At 33.7% G+C, this 18,355-nt stretch overlaps 1 protein-coding gene across 5 annotated transcripts in view; it reads left to right on the top strand.

Annotated features, from left to right (window-relative positions):
* The window catches only part of LOC148618423 (transmembrane channel-like protein 5), a 33,644-nt gene that overhangs the window by 7,945 nt on the left and 7,344 nt on the right, over positions 1-18,355 (top strand). For 3 of the 5 annotated variants that reach the window (XM_088577337.1, XM_088577333.1, XM_088577336.1), the window contains exons 2-14: positions 2,479-2,583; positions 2,841-3,038; positions 4,457-4,682; positions 10,255-10,354; positions 11,999-12,274; positions 12,988-13,142; positions 13,601-13,751; positions 14,515-14,673; positions 15,435-15,577; positions 16,323-16,404; positions 16,944-17,041; positions 17,773-17,871; positions 18,102-18,177. In XM_088577337.1, the coding sequence (XP_088433463.1) occupies positions 2,517-2,583; positions 2,841-3,038; positions 4,457-4,682; positions 10,255-10,354; positions 11,999-12,274; positions 12,988-13,142; positions 13,601-13,751; positions 14,515-14,673; positions 15,435-15,577; positions 16,323-16,404; positions 16,944-17,041; positions 17,773-17,871; positions 18,102-18,177 (1,830 nt within the window). In that variant the 5' untranslated portion in view covers positions 2,479-2,516. Of the gene's footprint in view, positions 1-1,620; positions 1,754-2,162; positions 2,188-2,478; positions 2,584-2,840; positions 3,039-4,456; positions 4,683-10,254; positions 10,355-11,998; positions 12,275-12,987; positions 13,143-13,600; positions 13,752-14,514; positions 14,674-15,434; positions 15,578-16,322; positions 16,405-16,943; positions 17,042-17,772; positions 17,872-18,101; positions 18,178-18,355 lie in introns of those variants that run through there. The other 2 variants (XM_088577334.1, XM_088577335.1) reach the window with 2 other exon arrangements.

The raw sequence follows: 18,355 nt of genomic DNA, 5'->3' as shown, positions 1-18,355 counted from the left end.
GTAATAATACTCATCACCAATTATATTTTTACTGCAGTATTGTTAAAACATTGTTCTCCAAAACTGTAAGGAAGAAGCTTGCAGTGAAGTATTAGTTTTGTGAACTGTAAGGAAGAGGCTTGCTGTGTAGTATTAGTTTTGTGAACTGTAAGAGAGAGGCTTGCTGTGTAGTATTAGTTTTGTGAACTGTAAGGGAGAGGCTTGCTGTGTAGTATTAGTTTTGTGAACTGTAAGGGAGAGGCTTGCTGTGTAGTATTAGCTTTGTGAACTGTAAGAGAGAGGCTTGCTGTGTAATATTAGCTTTGTGAACTGTAAGAGAGAGGCTTGCTGTGTAGTATTAGTTTTGTGAACTGTAAGAGAGAGGCTTGCTGTGTAGTATTAGTTTTGTGAACTGTAAGGGAGAGGCTTGCTGTGTAGTATTAGTTTTGTGAACTGTAAGGGAGAGGCTTGCTGTGTAGTATTAGTTTTGTGAACTGTAAGGGAGAGGCTTGCTGTGTAATATTAGTTTTGTGAACTGTAAGAGAGAGGCTTGCTGTGTAGTATTAGCTTTGTGAACTGTAAGGGAGAGGCTTGCTGTGTAGTATTAGTTTTGTGAACTGTAAGAGAGAGGCTTGCTGTGTAGTATTAGTTTTGTGAACTGTAAGAGAGAGGCTTGCTGTGTAGTATTAGTTTTGTGAACTGTAAGAGAGAGGCTTGCTGTGTAGTATTAGTTTTGTGAACTGTAAGAGAGAGGCTTGCTGTGTAGTATTAGCTTTGTGAACTGTAAGAGAGAGGCTTGCTGTGTAGTATTAGCTTTGTGAACTGTAAGAGAGAGGCTTGCTGTGTAGTATAAGTTTTGTGAACTGTAAGGGAGAGGCTTGTTATACCCCTACTCAAAGAGTGGCATATTGGAATAAACTTTTACAACCACCCATCATTCTGTCTGTCATTCCATCCAAATTTCTTTGCAATTATCTCAATAGTGGATGGATTTATATTTTATATGGGCCATATATTGTACATTTTGTAACTAATTTTGGTGAATGTCTGATATCAAATTTGTTTTGTGGGACTTTGCAATTTTTCACTGTGTGAATGTTAAGGAAAAATCTCAGCTTCCATTGGACGGATTGATTTTAAATTTTGATATTGATGGGGCAAATTTTGTATTCAATTTGATGGCTATCCAATATCTTTATGGGTTGGATTGCCATACTAGTGGGGTATACCTAGCATGGCAATATATGCTACTTTATGTTTAGTATTATACAAACCCTGTGGAAAGTTATATAATTTCATGGTATTTATAGCATCTGAATTTAAGTACACCAACATTTTCCCCAATTTTTTTCTTCAGTTCACTTTTTACATGTGTATTGATTAGGAGATAATTTTTTTTTAAATTTTGTAAAATAATTTTGTTTAATATTACAAAGACCAATAGTTGGTATAAAGTTATCCTTTTAACCTGTCATTATGGTTTCCAATAACAGTATGTACTAAGATTTATTGATATTTATCAAATAAAAACCGGTGTTCTATTAAGGAAGTAAAGGCCTACATTCTAATGTATGATGTCTTTAACCAGTCCATTTAAACTATTTACAATGATTTGGGATATTTTCCCTGGTACAGGTAAGAATAGGGTGTGTAACAGAATCGTGATGTACTGGTCAATCCAACATTTAAATTCTTAGAGTATTTATAGAACTGTATGTAAACATTATACTTGTTGAGAAAAGGTTTCTATATGAGGACATATTTTACTGAGAGTGTAAGTACAGGAAATCTGTTTTACTGAGAATACAAGTACAGGGAATCTGTTTTACTGAGAGTGTTAGTGCAGAGGATCAGTTTTACCGAGAGTGTTAGTGCAGGGAATCTGTTTTACTGAGAGTGTTAGTACAGGGAATCAGTTTTACTGAGAGTGTTAGTACAGGGAATCTGTTTTACCGAGAGTGTTAGTACAGGGAATCAGTTTTACTGAGAGTGTTAGTACAGGGAATCTGTTTTACCGAGAGTGTTAGTACAGGGAATCAGTTTTACTGAGAGTGTTAGTGCAGGGAATCTGTTTTACTGAGAGTGTTAGTACAGGGAATCAGTTTTACCGAGAGTGTTAGTGCAGGGAATCTGTTTTACTGAGAGTGTTAGTACAGGGAATCAGTTTTACCGAGAATACAAGTACAGGGAATCTATTTTACTGAGTGTGTAAGTACAGGAAATCAGTTTTACTGAGAGTGTAAGTGCAGGGAATTTGTTTTACTGAGAGTGTTAGTAGAGGGAGAGAGGGATGTCAAGAATATTCTGTAGGGAAAGCCGGTGGTTATCAAGTTTTAATTAGTTCTTCTGCTAATAAAGTAGGCTGGCTAAAAACTACAGGCATTTTACATTATGTATTGGTTATTGCCATTTCAAAACTAACGTCATTCAAATTATGAAATCTATTTATTCGACTTTTGTAAGATAACTGTGATCAAATAGTTCTTTATTTCATTATAGGTTAGCCATGTGACTATGATACAATATAATATAATATAATGTCAAGGAATCCTCAACGTGGTCGTTCCTGGGATGATGGGAATGAAGTTGTAGAGCTCTCTCAGGGTAAATTGTTGTTTCACACACATTATATATGTTTTTACAATAGGAGGTGACACTGTTTTAGAAGGAATTGTAAAGAAAAACAATTCTTTTATTAGACATAAGAATCCTACAGTAAAATTGAATATAAATTTTCTTCCATTGTTAGTGAACATACATGTACTTCCATTATGTGCTATAATTGTAGAAACCAAAGTTACTGTCTTTATTGTATAACATGACATTAAGGGAACATTTTAACAGTGATATCTACATTGTAGTTAATCCAGGATATTTGGATGAGAGTATTGGTAGAGATGGAAGTCATCCCTTTGTTGTTGACATGGGGCACAGAATTCCAATGGAGAGGCGACATTCTGCAGACGAAGCTGCCACTGGCAGTTCACATAGCTGGGCAAGATATGGATCAGGAAGGGATGCTGCAGAATTAATCAGTGAATTACCCAGCAGGCAACTTGGTACTAAATTTTTAGTTTAGCTCACCTGGCCTAAAGGCTGTATGAGCTATTGTCATCACTTTGCATCCATCATTGTCTGTCGTCGTTAGCTTTTTTCAAACATCCTCTTTTCAGAAACTGCTTGACCAGTTGGAATGAAACTTGACATGGTTGTTCCTTAGGGTATCCATAACAAACTGATTGTATAAAATTTTAGAAACTTAAAAAGATATGGCTGCTGTTCCTAAAAATAGAACGTAGGGGTCAAAATACAGTTTTTTGCAAATAACTTCAAAACCGTTGAAGTTTGGTGGATGTGAAATTGTTCATCATCAGGAGATGGACCTATGCCAAGATTTTCAAAATGATTCATTTCTTGTTGTAGGAGTTATTTCCCTTGAAACAGATTTTTTTTGTAGTTTTTCACCCTCATAACTTTGAAAATCTTCTTTGAATCCGTGTGACGAAATTTAATGAAAAATGGCATAATTGCTCCTTAGGGTATCCTGCACAAACTGATTGTAAACATGGCTGTTTTAGTTTTTTGCAAATTACTCGAAAGCCCTTGATTTAAGCAAAATTCTGACAGAGGTTATTATTGTTCACTATCCCATGCCGAAATATTCAAAATGATTCATCACCCTATGTAGGAGTTAGGCCCTTGAAACAGATTTTTTTTCTTGTTTTTCATGTGTACAACTTTGAATATCTTCTTAGAAACAGTGCAACAAAATTTAATGAAAGTTGACATAATTGTTCCATAGAATATCCTGCACAAACTGATTGTTTAAAATTTTTCATCAGTTGACAAACATGGTCCTCATTACTAAAAATAGAACATAGGGGTTTAAATGCCTTTTTTGCTAATTTTTTCTCAACTATTGAAGTATAATGAAGATGAAAGTTTCTCGTAAGATAAACATGATATTCTGAGTTGACTGGCTGCATGAAAATTTTTAAGGTGGCTATTTTCACCAGTTGCTTGGATTTCAATGATTTCTAATTTCTCTAGGAAACATGGGATTCTAAGTTGTATGGTGATGAGGAAAATTTGTTCTCAACGGCCATATTCAAGCATTTCTAAAGACACTTTGAAGGCATTTCCAACATTTTTCAGTGCCTTAGGTACCAAGTTGAACTTACAGCATTAATTGGTATATGCTCTTTTTCAGCAATTTTCTGGTCAAACATGGTAACAAAGCATGGTACCTTTATTTACCGAGTAAATATGGCATGGTTTGCCTGGTTCAGGATCTTTGAGAGCCTTTTGAAATAGATACAGTTATACAAATGATTACAGTTATTGCTTTACAGTACTTCACTGTAGTACCTGTTAATATGGTTATTGTGGCTTTCTCATAAAAAAAAGATGGAACATTTATTTATTACTAAAGCATTAAAAGTATTGTAGGTTTATTGTTTTTTTTTATTCATTTCAGATCGTTTGGTAAGTGATACTGGTAAATCCATTAGACATAGAAAGAAAAGTCAAAGGAAAACATTACATGGGTCTTTACGAGGTAATCATCACAGAATGCCAGATGAGCTCACAGCAACCATGACCCGAAACGAAGATTTAATGGATGAATTAGACGGAGAAGAGAGAACAAATGAAGTTCTCCGTGGGATGTCTTCCCATCATCTAACTGACAAAAAGCATATTAAGTAAGTCTATCTGCACTAATTGACCCACATGACTCTGACCTTCCAGTAGTTCATTTTTTGCATAACTCAAATAGAAAAGAAATTTCAATAATACAATAAAAATCTTTATAAAAGGTCCATACAATCGTTTCTGATATGTCTGTCTTCATAGACTGGACATATTATTTGTTTAGCCTTGCTGTTCCTCCATTCATACAATCGTTTCTGATATTCCTGTCTTTAAAGACTGGACATATTATTTGTTTAGCCTTGCCTGTTCCTCCATTCATACAATCGTTTCTGATATGTCTGTCTTTAATGACTGGACGTATTATTTGTTTAGCCTCGCTGTTCCTCCATTCATACAATATTTTCTGATATCTCTGTCTTCATAGACTGGACATATTATTTGTTTAGCCTCGCTGTTCCTCCATTCATACAATCGTTTCTGATATGTCTGTCTTCATAGACTGGACATATTATTTGTTTAGCCTTGCTGTTCCTCCATTCATACAATATTTTCTGATATCTCTGTCTTCATAGACTGGACATATTATTTGTTTAGCCTTGCTGTTCCTCCATTCATACAATCGTTTCTGATATGTCTGTCTTTAAAGACTGGACATATTATTTGTTTAGCCTTGCTGTTCCTCCATTCATACAATATTTTCTGATATCTCTGTCTTCATAGACTGGACATATTATTTGTTTAGCCTTGCTGTTCCTCCATTCATACAGTAGTTTCTGATATCTCTGTCTTTAAAGACTGGACATATTATTTGTTTAGCCTTGCTGTTCCTCCATTCATACAATATTTTCTGATATGTCTGTCTTCATAGACTGGACATATTATTTGTTTAGCCTTGCCTGTTCCTCCATTCATACAATCATTTCTGATATGCCTGTCTTTAAAGACTGGACATATTATTTGTTTAGCCTTGCTGTTCCTCCATTCATACAATATTTTCTGATATGTCTGTCTTCATAGACTGGACATATTATTTGTTTAGCCTTGCTGTTCCTCCATTCATACAATCATTTCTGATATGCCTGTCTTTAAAGACTGGACATATTATTTGTTTAGCCTCGCTGTTCCTCCATTCATACAGTAGTTTCTTATATGTCTGTCTTCATAGACTGGACATATTATTTGTTTAGCCTTGCCTGTTCCTCCATTCATACAATCATTTCTGATATGCCTGTCTTTAAAAGGTCCATACAATCGTTTCTGATATGTCTGTCTTCATAGACTGGACATATTATTTGTTTAGCCTTGCTGTTCCTCCATTCATACAATCGTTTCTGATATTCCTGTCTTTAAAGACTGGACATATTATTTGTTTAGCCTTGCCTGTTCCTCCATTCATACAATCGTTTCTGATATGTCTGTCTTTAATGACTGGACGTATTATTTGTTTAGCCTTGCTGTTCCTCCATTCATACAATATTTTCTGATATCTCTGTCTTCATAGACTGGACATATTATTTGTTTAGCCTCGCTGTTCCTCCATTCATACAATCGTTTCTGATATGTCTGTCTTCATAGACTGGACGTATTATTTGTTTAGCCTTGCTGTTCCTCCATTCATACAATATTTTCTGATATCTCTGTCTTCATAGACTGGACATATTATTTGTTTAGCCTTGCTGTTCCTCCATTCATACAATCGTTTCTGATATGTCTGTCTTTAAAGACTGGACATATTATTTGTTTAGCCTTGCTGTTCCTCCATTCATACAATATTTTCTGATATCTCTGTCTTCATAGACTGGACATATTATTTGTTTAGCCTTGCTGTTCCTCCATTCATACAGTAGTTTCTGATATCTCTGTCTTTAAAGACTGGACATATTATTTGTTTAGCCTTGCTGTTCCTCCATTCATACAATATTTTCTGATATGTCTGTCTTCATAGACTGGACATATTATTTGTTTAGCCTTGCCTGTTCCTCCATTCATACAATCATTTCTGATATGCCTGTCTTTAAAGACTGGACATATTATTTGTTTAGCCTTGCTGTTCCTCCATTCATACAATATTTTCTGATATCTCTGTCTTTAAAGACTGGACATATTATTTGTTTAGCCTTGCTGTTCCTCCATTCATACAGTAGTTTCTGATTGTCTGTCTTCATAGACTGGACATATTATTTGTTTAGCCTTGCTGTTCCTCCATTCATACACTAGTTTCTGATATCTCTGTCTTTAAAGACTGGACATATTATTTGTTTAGCCTTGCCTGTTCCTCCATTCATACAATATTTTCTTATATGTCTGTCTTCATAGACTGGACATATTATTTGTTTAGCCTTGCCTGTTCCTCCATTCATACAATCATTTCTGATATGCCTGTCTTTAAAGACTGGACGTATTATTTGTTTAGCCTTGCTGTTCCTCCATTCATACAATCGTTTCTGATATGTCTGTCTTCATAGACTGGACATATTATTTGTTTAGCCTTGCTGTTCCTCCATTCATACAGTAGTTTCTGATGTGTCTGTCTTTAAAGACTGGACATATTATTTGTTTAGCCTTGCTGTTCCTCCATTCATACAATCGTTTCTGATATGTCTGTCTTTAAAGACTGGACATATTATTTGTTTAGCCTTGCTGTTCCTCCATTCATACAATCGTTTCTGATATGCCTGTCTTTAAAGACTGGACATATTATTTGTTTAGCCTTGCTGTTCCTCCATTCATACAATAGTTTCTGATATGCCTGTCTTTAAAGACTGGACATATTATTTGTTTAGCCTTGCTGTTCCTCCATTCATACAATCATTTCTGATATGTCTGTCTTCATAGACTGGACATATTATTTGTTTAGCCTTGCCTGTTCCTCCATTCATACAATCGTTTCTGATATGTCTGTCTTTAAAGACTGGACATATTATTTGTTTAGCCTTGCTGTTCCTCCATTCATACAATATTTTCTGATATCTCTGTCTTCATAGACTGGACATATTATTTGTTTAGCCTTGCTGTTCCTCCATTCATACAATCGTTTCTGATGTGTCTGTCTTTAAAGACTGGACATATTATTTGTTTAGCCTTGCTGTTCCTCCATTCATACAATCATTTCTGATATGTCTGTCTTCATAGACTGGACATATTATTTGTTTAGCCTTGCTGTTCCTCCATTCATACAATATTTTCTGATATCTCTGTCTTTAAAGACTGGACATATTATTTGTTTAGCCTTGCTGTTCCTCCATTCATACAATCGTTTCTGATATGCCTGTCTTTAAAGACTTGACATATTATTTGTTTAGCCTCGCTGTTCCTCCATTCATACAATCGTTTCTGATATGCCTGTTTTCATAGACTGGACATATTATTTGTTTAGCCTTGCTGTTCCTCCATTCATACAGTAGTTTCTGATGTGTCTGTCTTTAAAGACTGGACATATTATTTGTTTAGCCTTGCTGTTCCTCCATTCATACAATCATTTCTGATATGTCTGTCTTCATAGACTGGACATATTATTTGTTTAGCCTCGCTGTTCCTCCATTCATACAGTAGTTTCTGATGTGTCTGTCTTTAAAGACTGGACATATTATTTGTTTAGCCTTGCTGTTCCTCCATTCATACAATCATTTCTGATATGTCTGTCTTCATAGACTGGACATATTATTTGTTTAGCCTCGCTGTTCCTCCATTCATACAGTAGTTTCTGATGTGTCTGTCTTTAAAGACTGGACATATTATTTGTTTAGCCTCGCTGTTCCTCCATTCATACAATCGTTTCTGATATGTCTGTCTTTAAAGACTGGACATATTATTTGTTTAGCCTTGCTGTTCCTCCATTCATACAATCATTTCTGATATGTCTGTCTTCATAGACTGGACATATTATTTGTTTAGCCTCGCTGTTCCTCCATTCATACAGTAGTTTCTGATGTGTCTGTCTTTAAAGACTGGACATATTATTTGTTTAGCCTCGCTGTTCCTCCATTCATACAGTAGTTTCTGATGTGTCTGTCTTTAAAGACTGGACATATTATTTGTTTAGCCTTGCCTGTTCCTCCATTCATACAATCGTTTCTGATATGTCTGTCTTTAAAGACTGGACATATTATTTGTTTAGCCTCGCTGTTCCTCCATTCATACAATCATTTCTGATATGTCTGTCTTCATAGACTGGACATATTATTTGTTTAGCCTTGCTTTCCTCCATTCATACAATCGTTTCTGATATGTCTGTCTTCATAGACTGGACATATTATTTGTTTAGCCTTGTCTGTTCCTCCATTCATACAATCATTTCTGATATGCCTGTCTTCATAGACTGGACATATTATTTGTTTAGCCTTGTCTGTTCCTCCATTCACACATCCATCCATCACACTTCACACAATATCTCAAAAAGACTTTATGTCTTTGTACTTTTATTCATGGGGATGGTCTGATTGAGCTGTTCTCTCTGTGGTCATAAATATTTATTTAAGTTTTAGGTGTTTTAGGATAACCATGCACTGACTGCTCTTTATTTGATATTTAGTTCTCACTATTGGTCAGTTGAATCAATATCTCAATTCGTTACCACTTTTGATTATTTTTCACTTATTGAAAATACATCTTCTTTATAAATTATATACAGTGAAAACTGTGTAAACTGAACCCTGAGAAAACCAAATTTCACTCTAAACAGAACTAATTTTAAAGTCCTGTAGGTTTTTCTCTTCAAATGGTAGTAATGTTACCTGTCTAAACCGAATCCTGTCAATTCTGAATTCCAAACCCTTACTGTATTTCTTCAGTCAATTGATAAGTATTTTTGTACCTGTATAAACAGACCCCTGTCAAAAGTTAATGAATTTGTTAAATGATCCTTGACATCTCTGAAGCCAAATTATAACTTGGGGTGATTGATCACTGGCCTGTAATTAATGAACTGCTAACTGGTAAGTATATTGTGGGTGAATGAATTGATTAAAACATTGATTTAAATTTAAATCCTTTGTAAAATTAATTTTGATTCATGTAAACTGTCTTAAAGAGTATCATGTTTTTTTTTCAATCTTGGACATGTGCGGTTGATTGATTACACTTGAGTAGTTCAGTTGTATCTCTCTACCTTATAATATGGTTAAAATATCATTTCAATCTTTTCATTTCGTCTTCTTAAATGTCTTCTCTGTCATGTATAGCCAATTCAGTTTACAATCATAACAAAGTGACTGGAAAATCTATTTACTTTTCTACCGTAATACCTGTCCATCGTGATATTGTATTAAAATCTTTTGTAAATTTCCGGTTAAAGTACGGACCAATTTTCATCACAAATTGTCATTAAAATCATTATAAAGACATCTTCAAGTGAACAGTCTGACTTTGTCATAACATTATAAACAAAACAGATGAATCTTGGTCTGTTTGCAATATGAAATTTCTGCTTGTTAACAGTTTGAGACCTTTAAGAAAACCAAAATTGTCTGGTTGTAAAAGAAACTGAGAAAACCAAACACCTGTCTAAACCAAACAAAACCTGAAGTACCCTTGCTGATTGACAGGTTTCACTGTATATATGATGACATTGTTTATATTATATATGTCTGTTGATTCTTATTCCTTGTAATATTTTATAACTAGGCAGAAAGTGTCAGAAACAAGGAAACAGAGAACTTTAAGTAGAAAAAAAAGTCATACAAAGATAAGCACATGGAAACGTATGAAGTACAGTGTTGGAATAGTAAGTTTATTTACACATATGAAATAAGGTGTTGGATGGTAAATTTATGAAATTATGGAATTATGGTATAATTAGCTACTCCTTTTGATAAACCATTCAAGGGCATATATATATGGCATGATGGCACATTACATTAACATATAAGCATTGGCAGCTTTTGTTATATTCCCCACGTGTAAAGTGTAATGTATATAGTGATAGGGGTACCTATCTTTTGTCCTGTCCATCAATTTGGTAACTTGGTATCCATCTTCTATCCATAACTCCTCCTTGAATGGAATTTAATGAAACTTTCATAGAATCTTTATTACATATTCCCATTGTGCATCTCTTATTTTTTAGATTTATCCAAATCAACTAGGGGGTTCCACATAAGCAAAACATGGACTTACTGGGTAGTCATTTATGAATATTGGGATCAATCTTTTCTGTAACTACATCTAATTAAATGAAACTTTCACAGAACTTTTATTCCCATGGGTTGTCTCCCATTTAAGATTTTGATCCAAATCAATTTGGAGGTGGAAACATGTATGTTATGGAGTGGGGGAATGGGGGGAAACCTGCATGTTATGGAGTGGGGGAATGGGGGAAACATGCATGTTATGGAGTGGGGGAATGGGGGAAACCTGCATGTTATGGAGTGGGGGAATGGGAGAAACATGCATGTTATGGAGTGAGGGAATGGGGGAAACATGCATGTTATGGAGTGGGGGAATGGGGGAAACATGCATGTTATGGAGTAGGGGAGTGGGGGAAACATGTATGTTATGGAGTGGGGGAGCAGGGGTTATCCATTTAGTGAGCATTGCTTGCAGTTTTTATACAACCACAAAAAAATTTCCAGTTGTATATTGGTATGGCCCGGTTGTCACCCATTTCGTTTCCCCCTGTAGACACTTGGTTTTCCTGAGTTATGGTTGACCAGTTGTTATGAAATTTTGATATGATTTTTACTAACCACTAAAGGAAGGAGTTTGTGTCCCCCACTTTTTTAGAATAAGGGGCCAAAAAGGTTAAAATAGGTGTTTTATTAAAATCCTTGTAGAATGTTTGTTTTTCTTCCTATTTTGATAATTCCTTTTTTATTTGTTCATTATTTAATTCTGGTTAACAAATGTATCAGCAAATTTGATCTGTTTTGCACTGTTTTCAATTTATAAGGGGTCAAAGCGGCCACACCTAAAAAAATTCCACTTTTTTATTTTTGGTCCAATTAAAAAAAAAAATTTCTTGTGTTCTTTATAAAAATCCCTGCCTGCATTTTCAATCAGATTTCAGATATGTCTTATGGTTTTTCATGTTATAAAGGGTCAAAGGGGCTACCTCCCAAAAAAAATTGACGTTTTTGAAAATTTTTATTTGAATTTCAAATTTTGTGCAATAAGGTGTCCTAACCAGTTGTTGTCTCCATGATGAATTGTATTTCCTATGTTTTTAGTGTGTCAAAAACTTAAATTGTGTCCACACCTTTCCCCAACTGTTCAGGATTTGATCATTGTGGTCATATGCTGCGCTCTGCAAATATTTTTATTCTTGTTAAGTAGGTAAAAATTCAGACATTCAAAATATTTAGTAAATAGATATATTTTGTGATACTTTTGTTTCTTTCTTATTTGACTTATTTAAAATTTGCTCTTGTAGACTTGGATGCATTTTAAGAACAACATTAAAGAGTTTGCATATTCACTGGAATTATGGAGAAGTTTAATGAAGAAGGTTGAGGGACATTTTGGAACTGGAGTCACTTCATACTTCTTGTTTTTAAAGTGGATTTTCTTACTGAACATTCCTGTGTTCATATTAACTTTTGGGTTTGTGGTGTTTCCACAGATCTTATTTACATACAATCTGCCAAATGGTACTTCACCAACAGCGAATAGAACATCTTTCTCTGGAGCTGAACTACTCACTGGAGCTGTAAGTACTCAGATACTTGACAATGGGAATATCAGAATGAAGTTTGGCCAGTATGATAATCGTGTTTTATTCATGCTTGTAGAAAAAATGTGTAAATTTGATTTAGATTGAACTAATATAACATAAAACTGAGATCTAGGTTTTCTCATGCTTTCTTTTCATCATAACAAATCTTTGTCAATTATGACAGTTCCATCTGAATTTAGTTCAGATTTTAAATTTGTTCACTACATTCTTTTCCAGGATTTCAATATATCATAGGTATGTTAAGAATACAGATGTGTTTTAAGTGTAAGTGTTTGTTAGAATCAGGCAAAATAGGAAAAATCAGAAACATGCATGTCAATACCCCAACAATCTGACAATAAAGTATTACTCAATGATGCTTTCTCCATTTGAAACGACCATTATTTGATCTCTGCATCATTGGATTTACTCATACATTTTTCAATAGAATCTTAGAAAAATGAGGTTTTTGAGGGAGTTATCTGCCCTTGAAATGTTCATTTTCAGTGCATTTCAATGAAATTATAACTCAATGGTCCAGCATGATATGGAAAATCCTGTCTATTTTCCTTGATTCTGATGGAGCAAATAGTCAAATTACACTATCAAAGTGATAGTTTTTTTTTATACCATGTTTCACATACTACCTGATTCTTACAGGTATTGACACTTAATGACAGTGTCATCTTTGTGTTTTGTTATTTCAGGGATACTTTGATAAAACAGTATTGTATTATGGATTCTACACAAACCAGACAATAGCATTGCCATATTCCAACAATGTTAAATATGATATGAAGTATGCTTACCTCTTTACATGTGGAGGTTACTATATACTGTGTCTGTTTATACTGGCATTCAGGTAAAAAAATCATCAACATAAAGAAATAATTGCTTCATTATATTCTACAGAGTTGTGTCAGATTATTTTCTGTGTTTTTACCTGTGAGTCAGTTGTGAATCTTCTAAATTTTTTGAAAGTTGTTTCTCTTCATATTTCAAAAACAAACTATGTAAGATGATGATGTGTCAATAATTACTAGATTCCAAAAAAACAAACTAATTATTTATGTGACCACACAACAAGGTGGTGATATATGCCAGTAGTTCTGCCTATCTTTCTGTCGCACTGTTGTTTTTTCTGAGTAATGTTTTCAAAATGAGCAATGAAAATGTTCAAAACAATTTGCTTGCTATAAAATATGTATATAAGACTTTATAGTACATATGTACTTTCAAACTTAATGATGACCAGGCAAGGAGTGGTGATCTCAGTTATTATACATCCAATCAACAGAATAATTTTTTTTCTTTTTCCAGTATATCTAAGTCCTATAAGAAGAATTATGTGGAGGGTAGTAGTACAACAGGGTTCTATAATGTCAGTCGGGTATTCTGTGGTTGGGATTACAATATTACTTCACAAGAGGCCTGTCAACTAAAACATAAGAGCTTTTTCAATGAAATGAAGGTAGGATTTGTGCTATGTTGTGTCCATAATGAACTGTAGTTCCCTATATTTAAGTGTGTCAAAAATTAATAATGTGTCCATACTTTCCCCAACTTTTGTTGGTGAACAAATTCAAAATGCTACAGCTGTATCGTGCTGCACTTTGCAAAGCTCTTTACTTGCTAATATTAGCATTTTTAACTAAAGTTTTCAATTTTTAAAGTGTTTTTTCCTGACATAAGGCAAAGAAATGAGATCCAGGTGATGATTTATAGCCTCTTGGGCCTTTAATTTCATGTATGTTAAAAATATATTAACCAGTAACAAAGTTTTAGAGTGTCACTGCATATATTGTTCCTGAAAAAGTTTTGACTTGTTAAACCACTGCTTTGAAAAGTGGTGACCATTTAAGCATTAAAGAGCAAGAAAATTCATGAAAAATAGGGAAACAACTGTAGTTTTGATACTAGGTTAAAATTAGGTATCCACGTGGGCTTTCAGTAGGCCATATTAAAAAATGAAAAATGGGAGTAATTCCAAGATTGCTGCCAGACGAAAACTTTATGAATTATAAATAAAAATTTGAAAAAAATACAGCCGTAGAACACTGACTTTGGGAGTCTTTGTGACAATGGAAAACATTGGGAACATCTGTGTTGGTGTCTAACACAATTAATATTAGATCATATTGGTATTCATGTACAAAAGACAGGAGATATCATTAAAGAAGCTTTCCTTGTAGTATTTTTGGTTGTTAATGAATTAGTGCATTTTACTTGATTAGGAATATTTAGCTGGTACAAAGAAGAAGGTGAAAGAGAAGGAATTGTCAGATCATTGTAAATGGTTCTTCATCAGAACTCTCACAAATCTTATTGTGTTAGGAATGATAGGTGGATCTGGATATCTCATCTACTACATGATGAAAATGAATCTCTCAAGGGTAGGTATTAAATAAATAAATAAAATTAATAAATAAATAGGAAACAATTTAAAGAACTCTCATAGGTAGGTATTAAAGAAACGGGTGTTAAAGGGACTCTCACAGGTAACAGGGACAATTTCACAGGTAGGTGTTAAACTGACTCACTTTGTCTAATATCCTCAAGTTCTGTTACAATGACTTCCTTCTCCTTTAATTCCACATTTAATGCTGAATTTACTCAGAATACTGGCTTTCCAATATGGTATCTGAGAAGGGGTATCACCAAGTCAGCTTTGCTCCCAGATTTTCTAGTTTAAAGTCTGTATTTTTAACTAGTTTACAGGCTTTCTTATTATTCCAGAAAATCGTACGCTGCTTTGGCAATACAGTGCACAATATAATGAGAATAGATATGGCGAATATGTCAGAGACAACAACCCACAGTGATGAAGTATACAAGCATACTTTGCCATCTTCATTTTTTGTTCACTTTCTTAGTGATTACAGTCAACTCTTTTATGTTTCCTGCTTGATGAGACCATTTCTTTGTCAACATATTCATTTCATACAATCATTTCTACCTTTCTGGTGATGTGCTTACTGTGGATCATTTTAAAAGGCTGTTTTGGAGGATTATACTTTTCTTATGTTAAAGCCACAGAGTAAAAAGATTAATAAGATATATCGTCCGTCTTTTTATCTAAAATACTAAACAAGGGAAGATATTCAAATAATAAGTATGTCTACCTAAACTGTTCTGTTTTTTTTTTCCATTTTAGACTGATGTACCTATTTTAGGAGAATTAGCTATGCCATTGGTAATATCTGCAATACATCTTGTCTTCCCATTCATATTCACTAGGATAGGTTCCCTGGAGAAATATGAGAAACCCAGGACTGAGTTGTACTTTGGTATGTTCAGGTAAGTTTCTTAGTTATCTTTGATCATTGTTGAAAAAATAAGATTACTACAACAACACTACACAAGACAAAATTGTAACAGTAGTGGGTTAATGACAATACTGAGGTTGGCCATGTCTGCTAGAGTTCATCAGATAAAGGAATATTTCCATCATTTTACTTAAAACTTATCACTTACTGAAACATACAAGAAGTCCTTGCTGATTTACCCTAATGAAGCATGTATTGATGAATTATGACGTTTACCCTTACGAGAGGTGTTGACTAACTATGACATTTACCCTTATGAGGGTTGTGTTGACTAATTATGACATGTTTACCCTTATGAAGCATGTATTGACTAATTATCACATGTTTACCCTTATGAGGCGTGTGTTGACTAATTAGGACTTATTTACCCTTATGAGGTGTGTGTTGACTAATTAGGACTTGTTTACCCCTATGAGGTGTGTGTTGACTAATTAGGACATGTTTACTCTTATGAGAGGTGTTTGACTAATTGGGACATGTTTACCCCTATTATGCGTGTGTTGACTAAGTAAGACATGTAGAATGTATAAATTCTCCATTCTTCCATTTTGGAATAACATATACGTATGATTATGACAACTCTCTTTATTATTTTTGCCACAATATAATTTAATGACCTTGAATTGCACAATACTGGTAGAGAATTTTTTGGCAGGTTTTTTTTTCAAAATGTCTTGGAATAAATAATTGAATTTTGATTATCTCATTCCTTTCAGGACAATGCTGTTGAAGGGAGCATTACTTGGTATACTTGTATCCTTCTGGTTCAGACAACTTCCTAATGAACAAACAGTAGATGTAAGTTTTGTGTTGTTGGTTGTTAATCAGTTGTTTGGAAATTAAATCAACAATGTCATACAAGTATGACTGCTTGTACTTGTTTGACAATGTTATATGTAACTAATAAATATTAAAAGTTAATTTGCTAATGGTTTTTATAAGGATAAAGCTTGCAGGTTATGGTGGCACATTCTATGCTGTAAACCAACAAATCCTTATTTTTGTGATTGCCTGATGTTTATGGTGTTATGCAATTTAATGCAATTACTTTTGGAATTGACAGCTAGGAAAAATTTGTATGAATACATAAAGAAAACCATGCAATATCATAACCATAAAAAATGATTTTTTGAATTTCAATCTGCCAAATTTCAGGATATTGATTAGTGGTGCTCATAACCATGGACATGTTTTCTCTTACCATTGACAGTTTCTTTACATGTATTTGCAACATACAAAGAAGGTTGAGCTTCAGTGTATATTGCCAGATTGTGTCTTTATAGCATATTTTCTTCTCCATATAAGATATCATACACATTCTACCTGTATGTTTTCAGTGTTGGGAGACCAGAGTTGGTAATGAGCTTTACAGACTGGTTCTTGTTGATTTCTTCTTTATACTTGGTGCTACATTTTTCCTGGAATTTATTCACAGGTATTTAGTGTTTTAATTTAAATTACCATATTCTTCTGTGTAATTCCCACTCTTTTTTCAACTTTTCTTTGTACCAACAAGGGGTTTTCAGTGTGCAGTGTACAACAAAACAGTAAGTTTCTAGATTTTTTTTCTGGAGACATTTCCTTTTTCAGGAACCAGAACCTAAGTTGTCAACAAAAGACAACAAAATGATATGCATTTCAGGGAATTTCCTGGGATCCTTTCATCTACATGTGGTCTTCTGCTGATTTTTCCTCACTTCCCAATGCATGTTTAGTACACAAACTAACTTTTTTCGTAGATCTTCCAGGAAGGGGGTACATTACATATAGAGATTTCATCTGAATTTGTTGATCTGGGCCTTTAAAGAAAATAATGTACCAAGAATTATTGGATGCTTTCATAATTGTGATTTGTATTATTATACCATATTTAAATTGTCAAGATTTGTTTGCAATATTCAGGCGAACTCTGCTACATTCTTGTTAGGAAAAAAACAACAAATTTTTAATTTTTGCTTTTATATTTTTCACAAGAAAATAAATATTGCCACTTCCAAATCCATAGTATGATATTTACTCATTCAGGAAAAGGGTCTTGTAGAGAAGTGACCGTTTTGTTTAGAAACTGTTGTAAAATACAAGAATTCAAATGCCTTTCTGTTACTTTTCTTAGCATTTCTATAAGATATAAGTATATCATACTTAAACATTAATGGTTCTTTGTAGAATCATGGCTAAGTACTGCTGTTCTGAGAAGTTAAAGGAACCAGAATTTGACATTGGAAGAAACACCTTAGATCTTATATACTCTCAGGCATTATGTTGGTAAGTGTTCACTGGTGTTATCTTCAATAATTATGCAAGTTTGAAAACTATTTTAACTTTTTGATAATTTTGAATGATTATGAAAATCATTAACAGTTTTGAATCTAAGTAAATTTAATATTTACATATTGTTTCTTGTTATTCAACTTATTTTTTATGTTTATTTATTTTTTTGTTTAGTTTTATACCACTACTTTGTAATCTGTGGATAATCTGTCTTTATTTTTCAGGATGGGTACATTTTATTCTCCACTTCTCTCAGTAATGATGATTGTTAAATTATTTATACTGTTTTATGTCAAAGTGGTAAGTAATGAAAGGTTGCTATAGTAACTGTATACTATTAATATTGTGTTATAATAAATATAAGATATGAGACCGTGCCAACCTGTGAGACTCATTGATTTGAATTTTTTTTTTCATAAAATTCAACTTAACTGGTACTCTGTGAAACCTCTTATAACTGGTACTCTGTGAAACCTCT

Source organism: Perna viridis, chromosome 4 (assembly GCF_037379345.1).
Source record: "Perna viridis isolate PV_CMFRI_1.1 ecotype Kerala chromosome 4, ASM3737934v1, whole genome shotgun sequence".
NCBI classification, from domain to species: Eukaryota; Metazoa; Mollusca; class Bivalvia; order Mytilida; family Mytilidae; genus Perna; species Perna viridis.
Note: the sequence above shows the minus strand (reverse complement) of the source record. Positions and strands in the feature narration are given on the sequence as shown.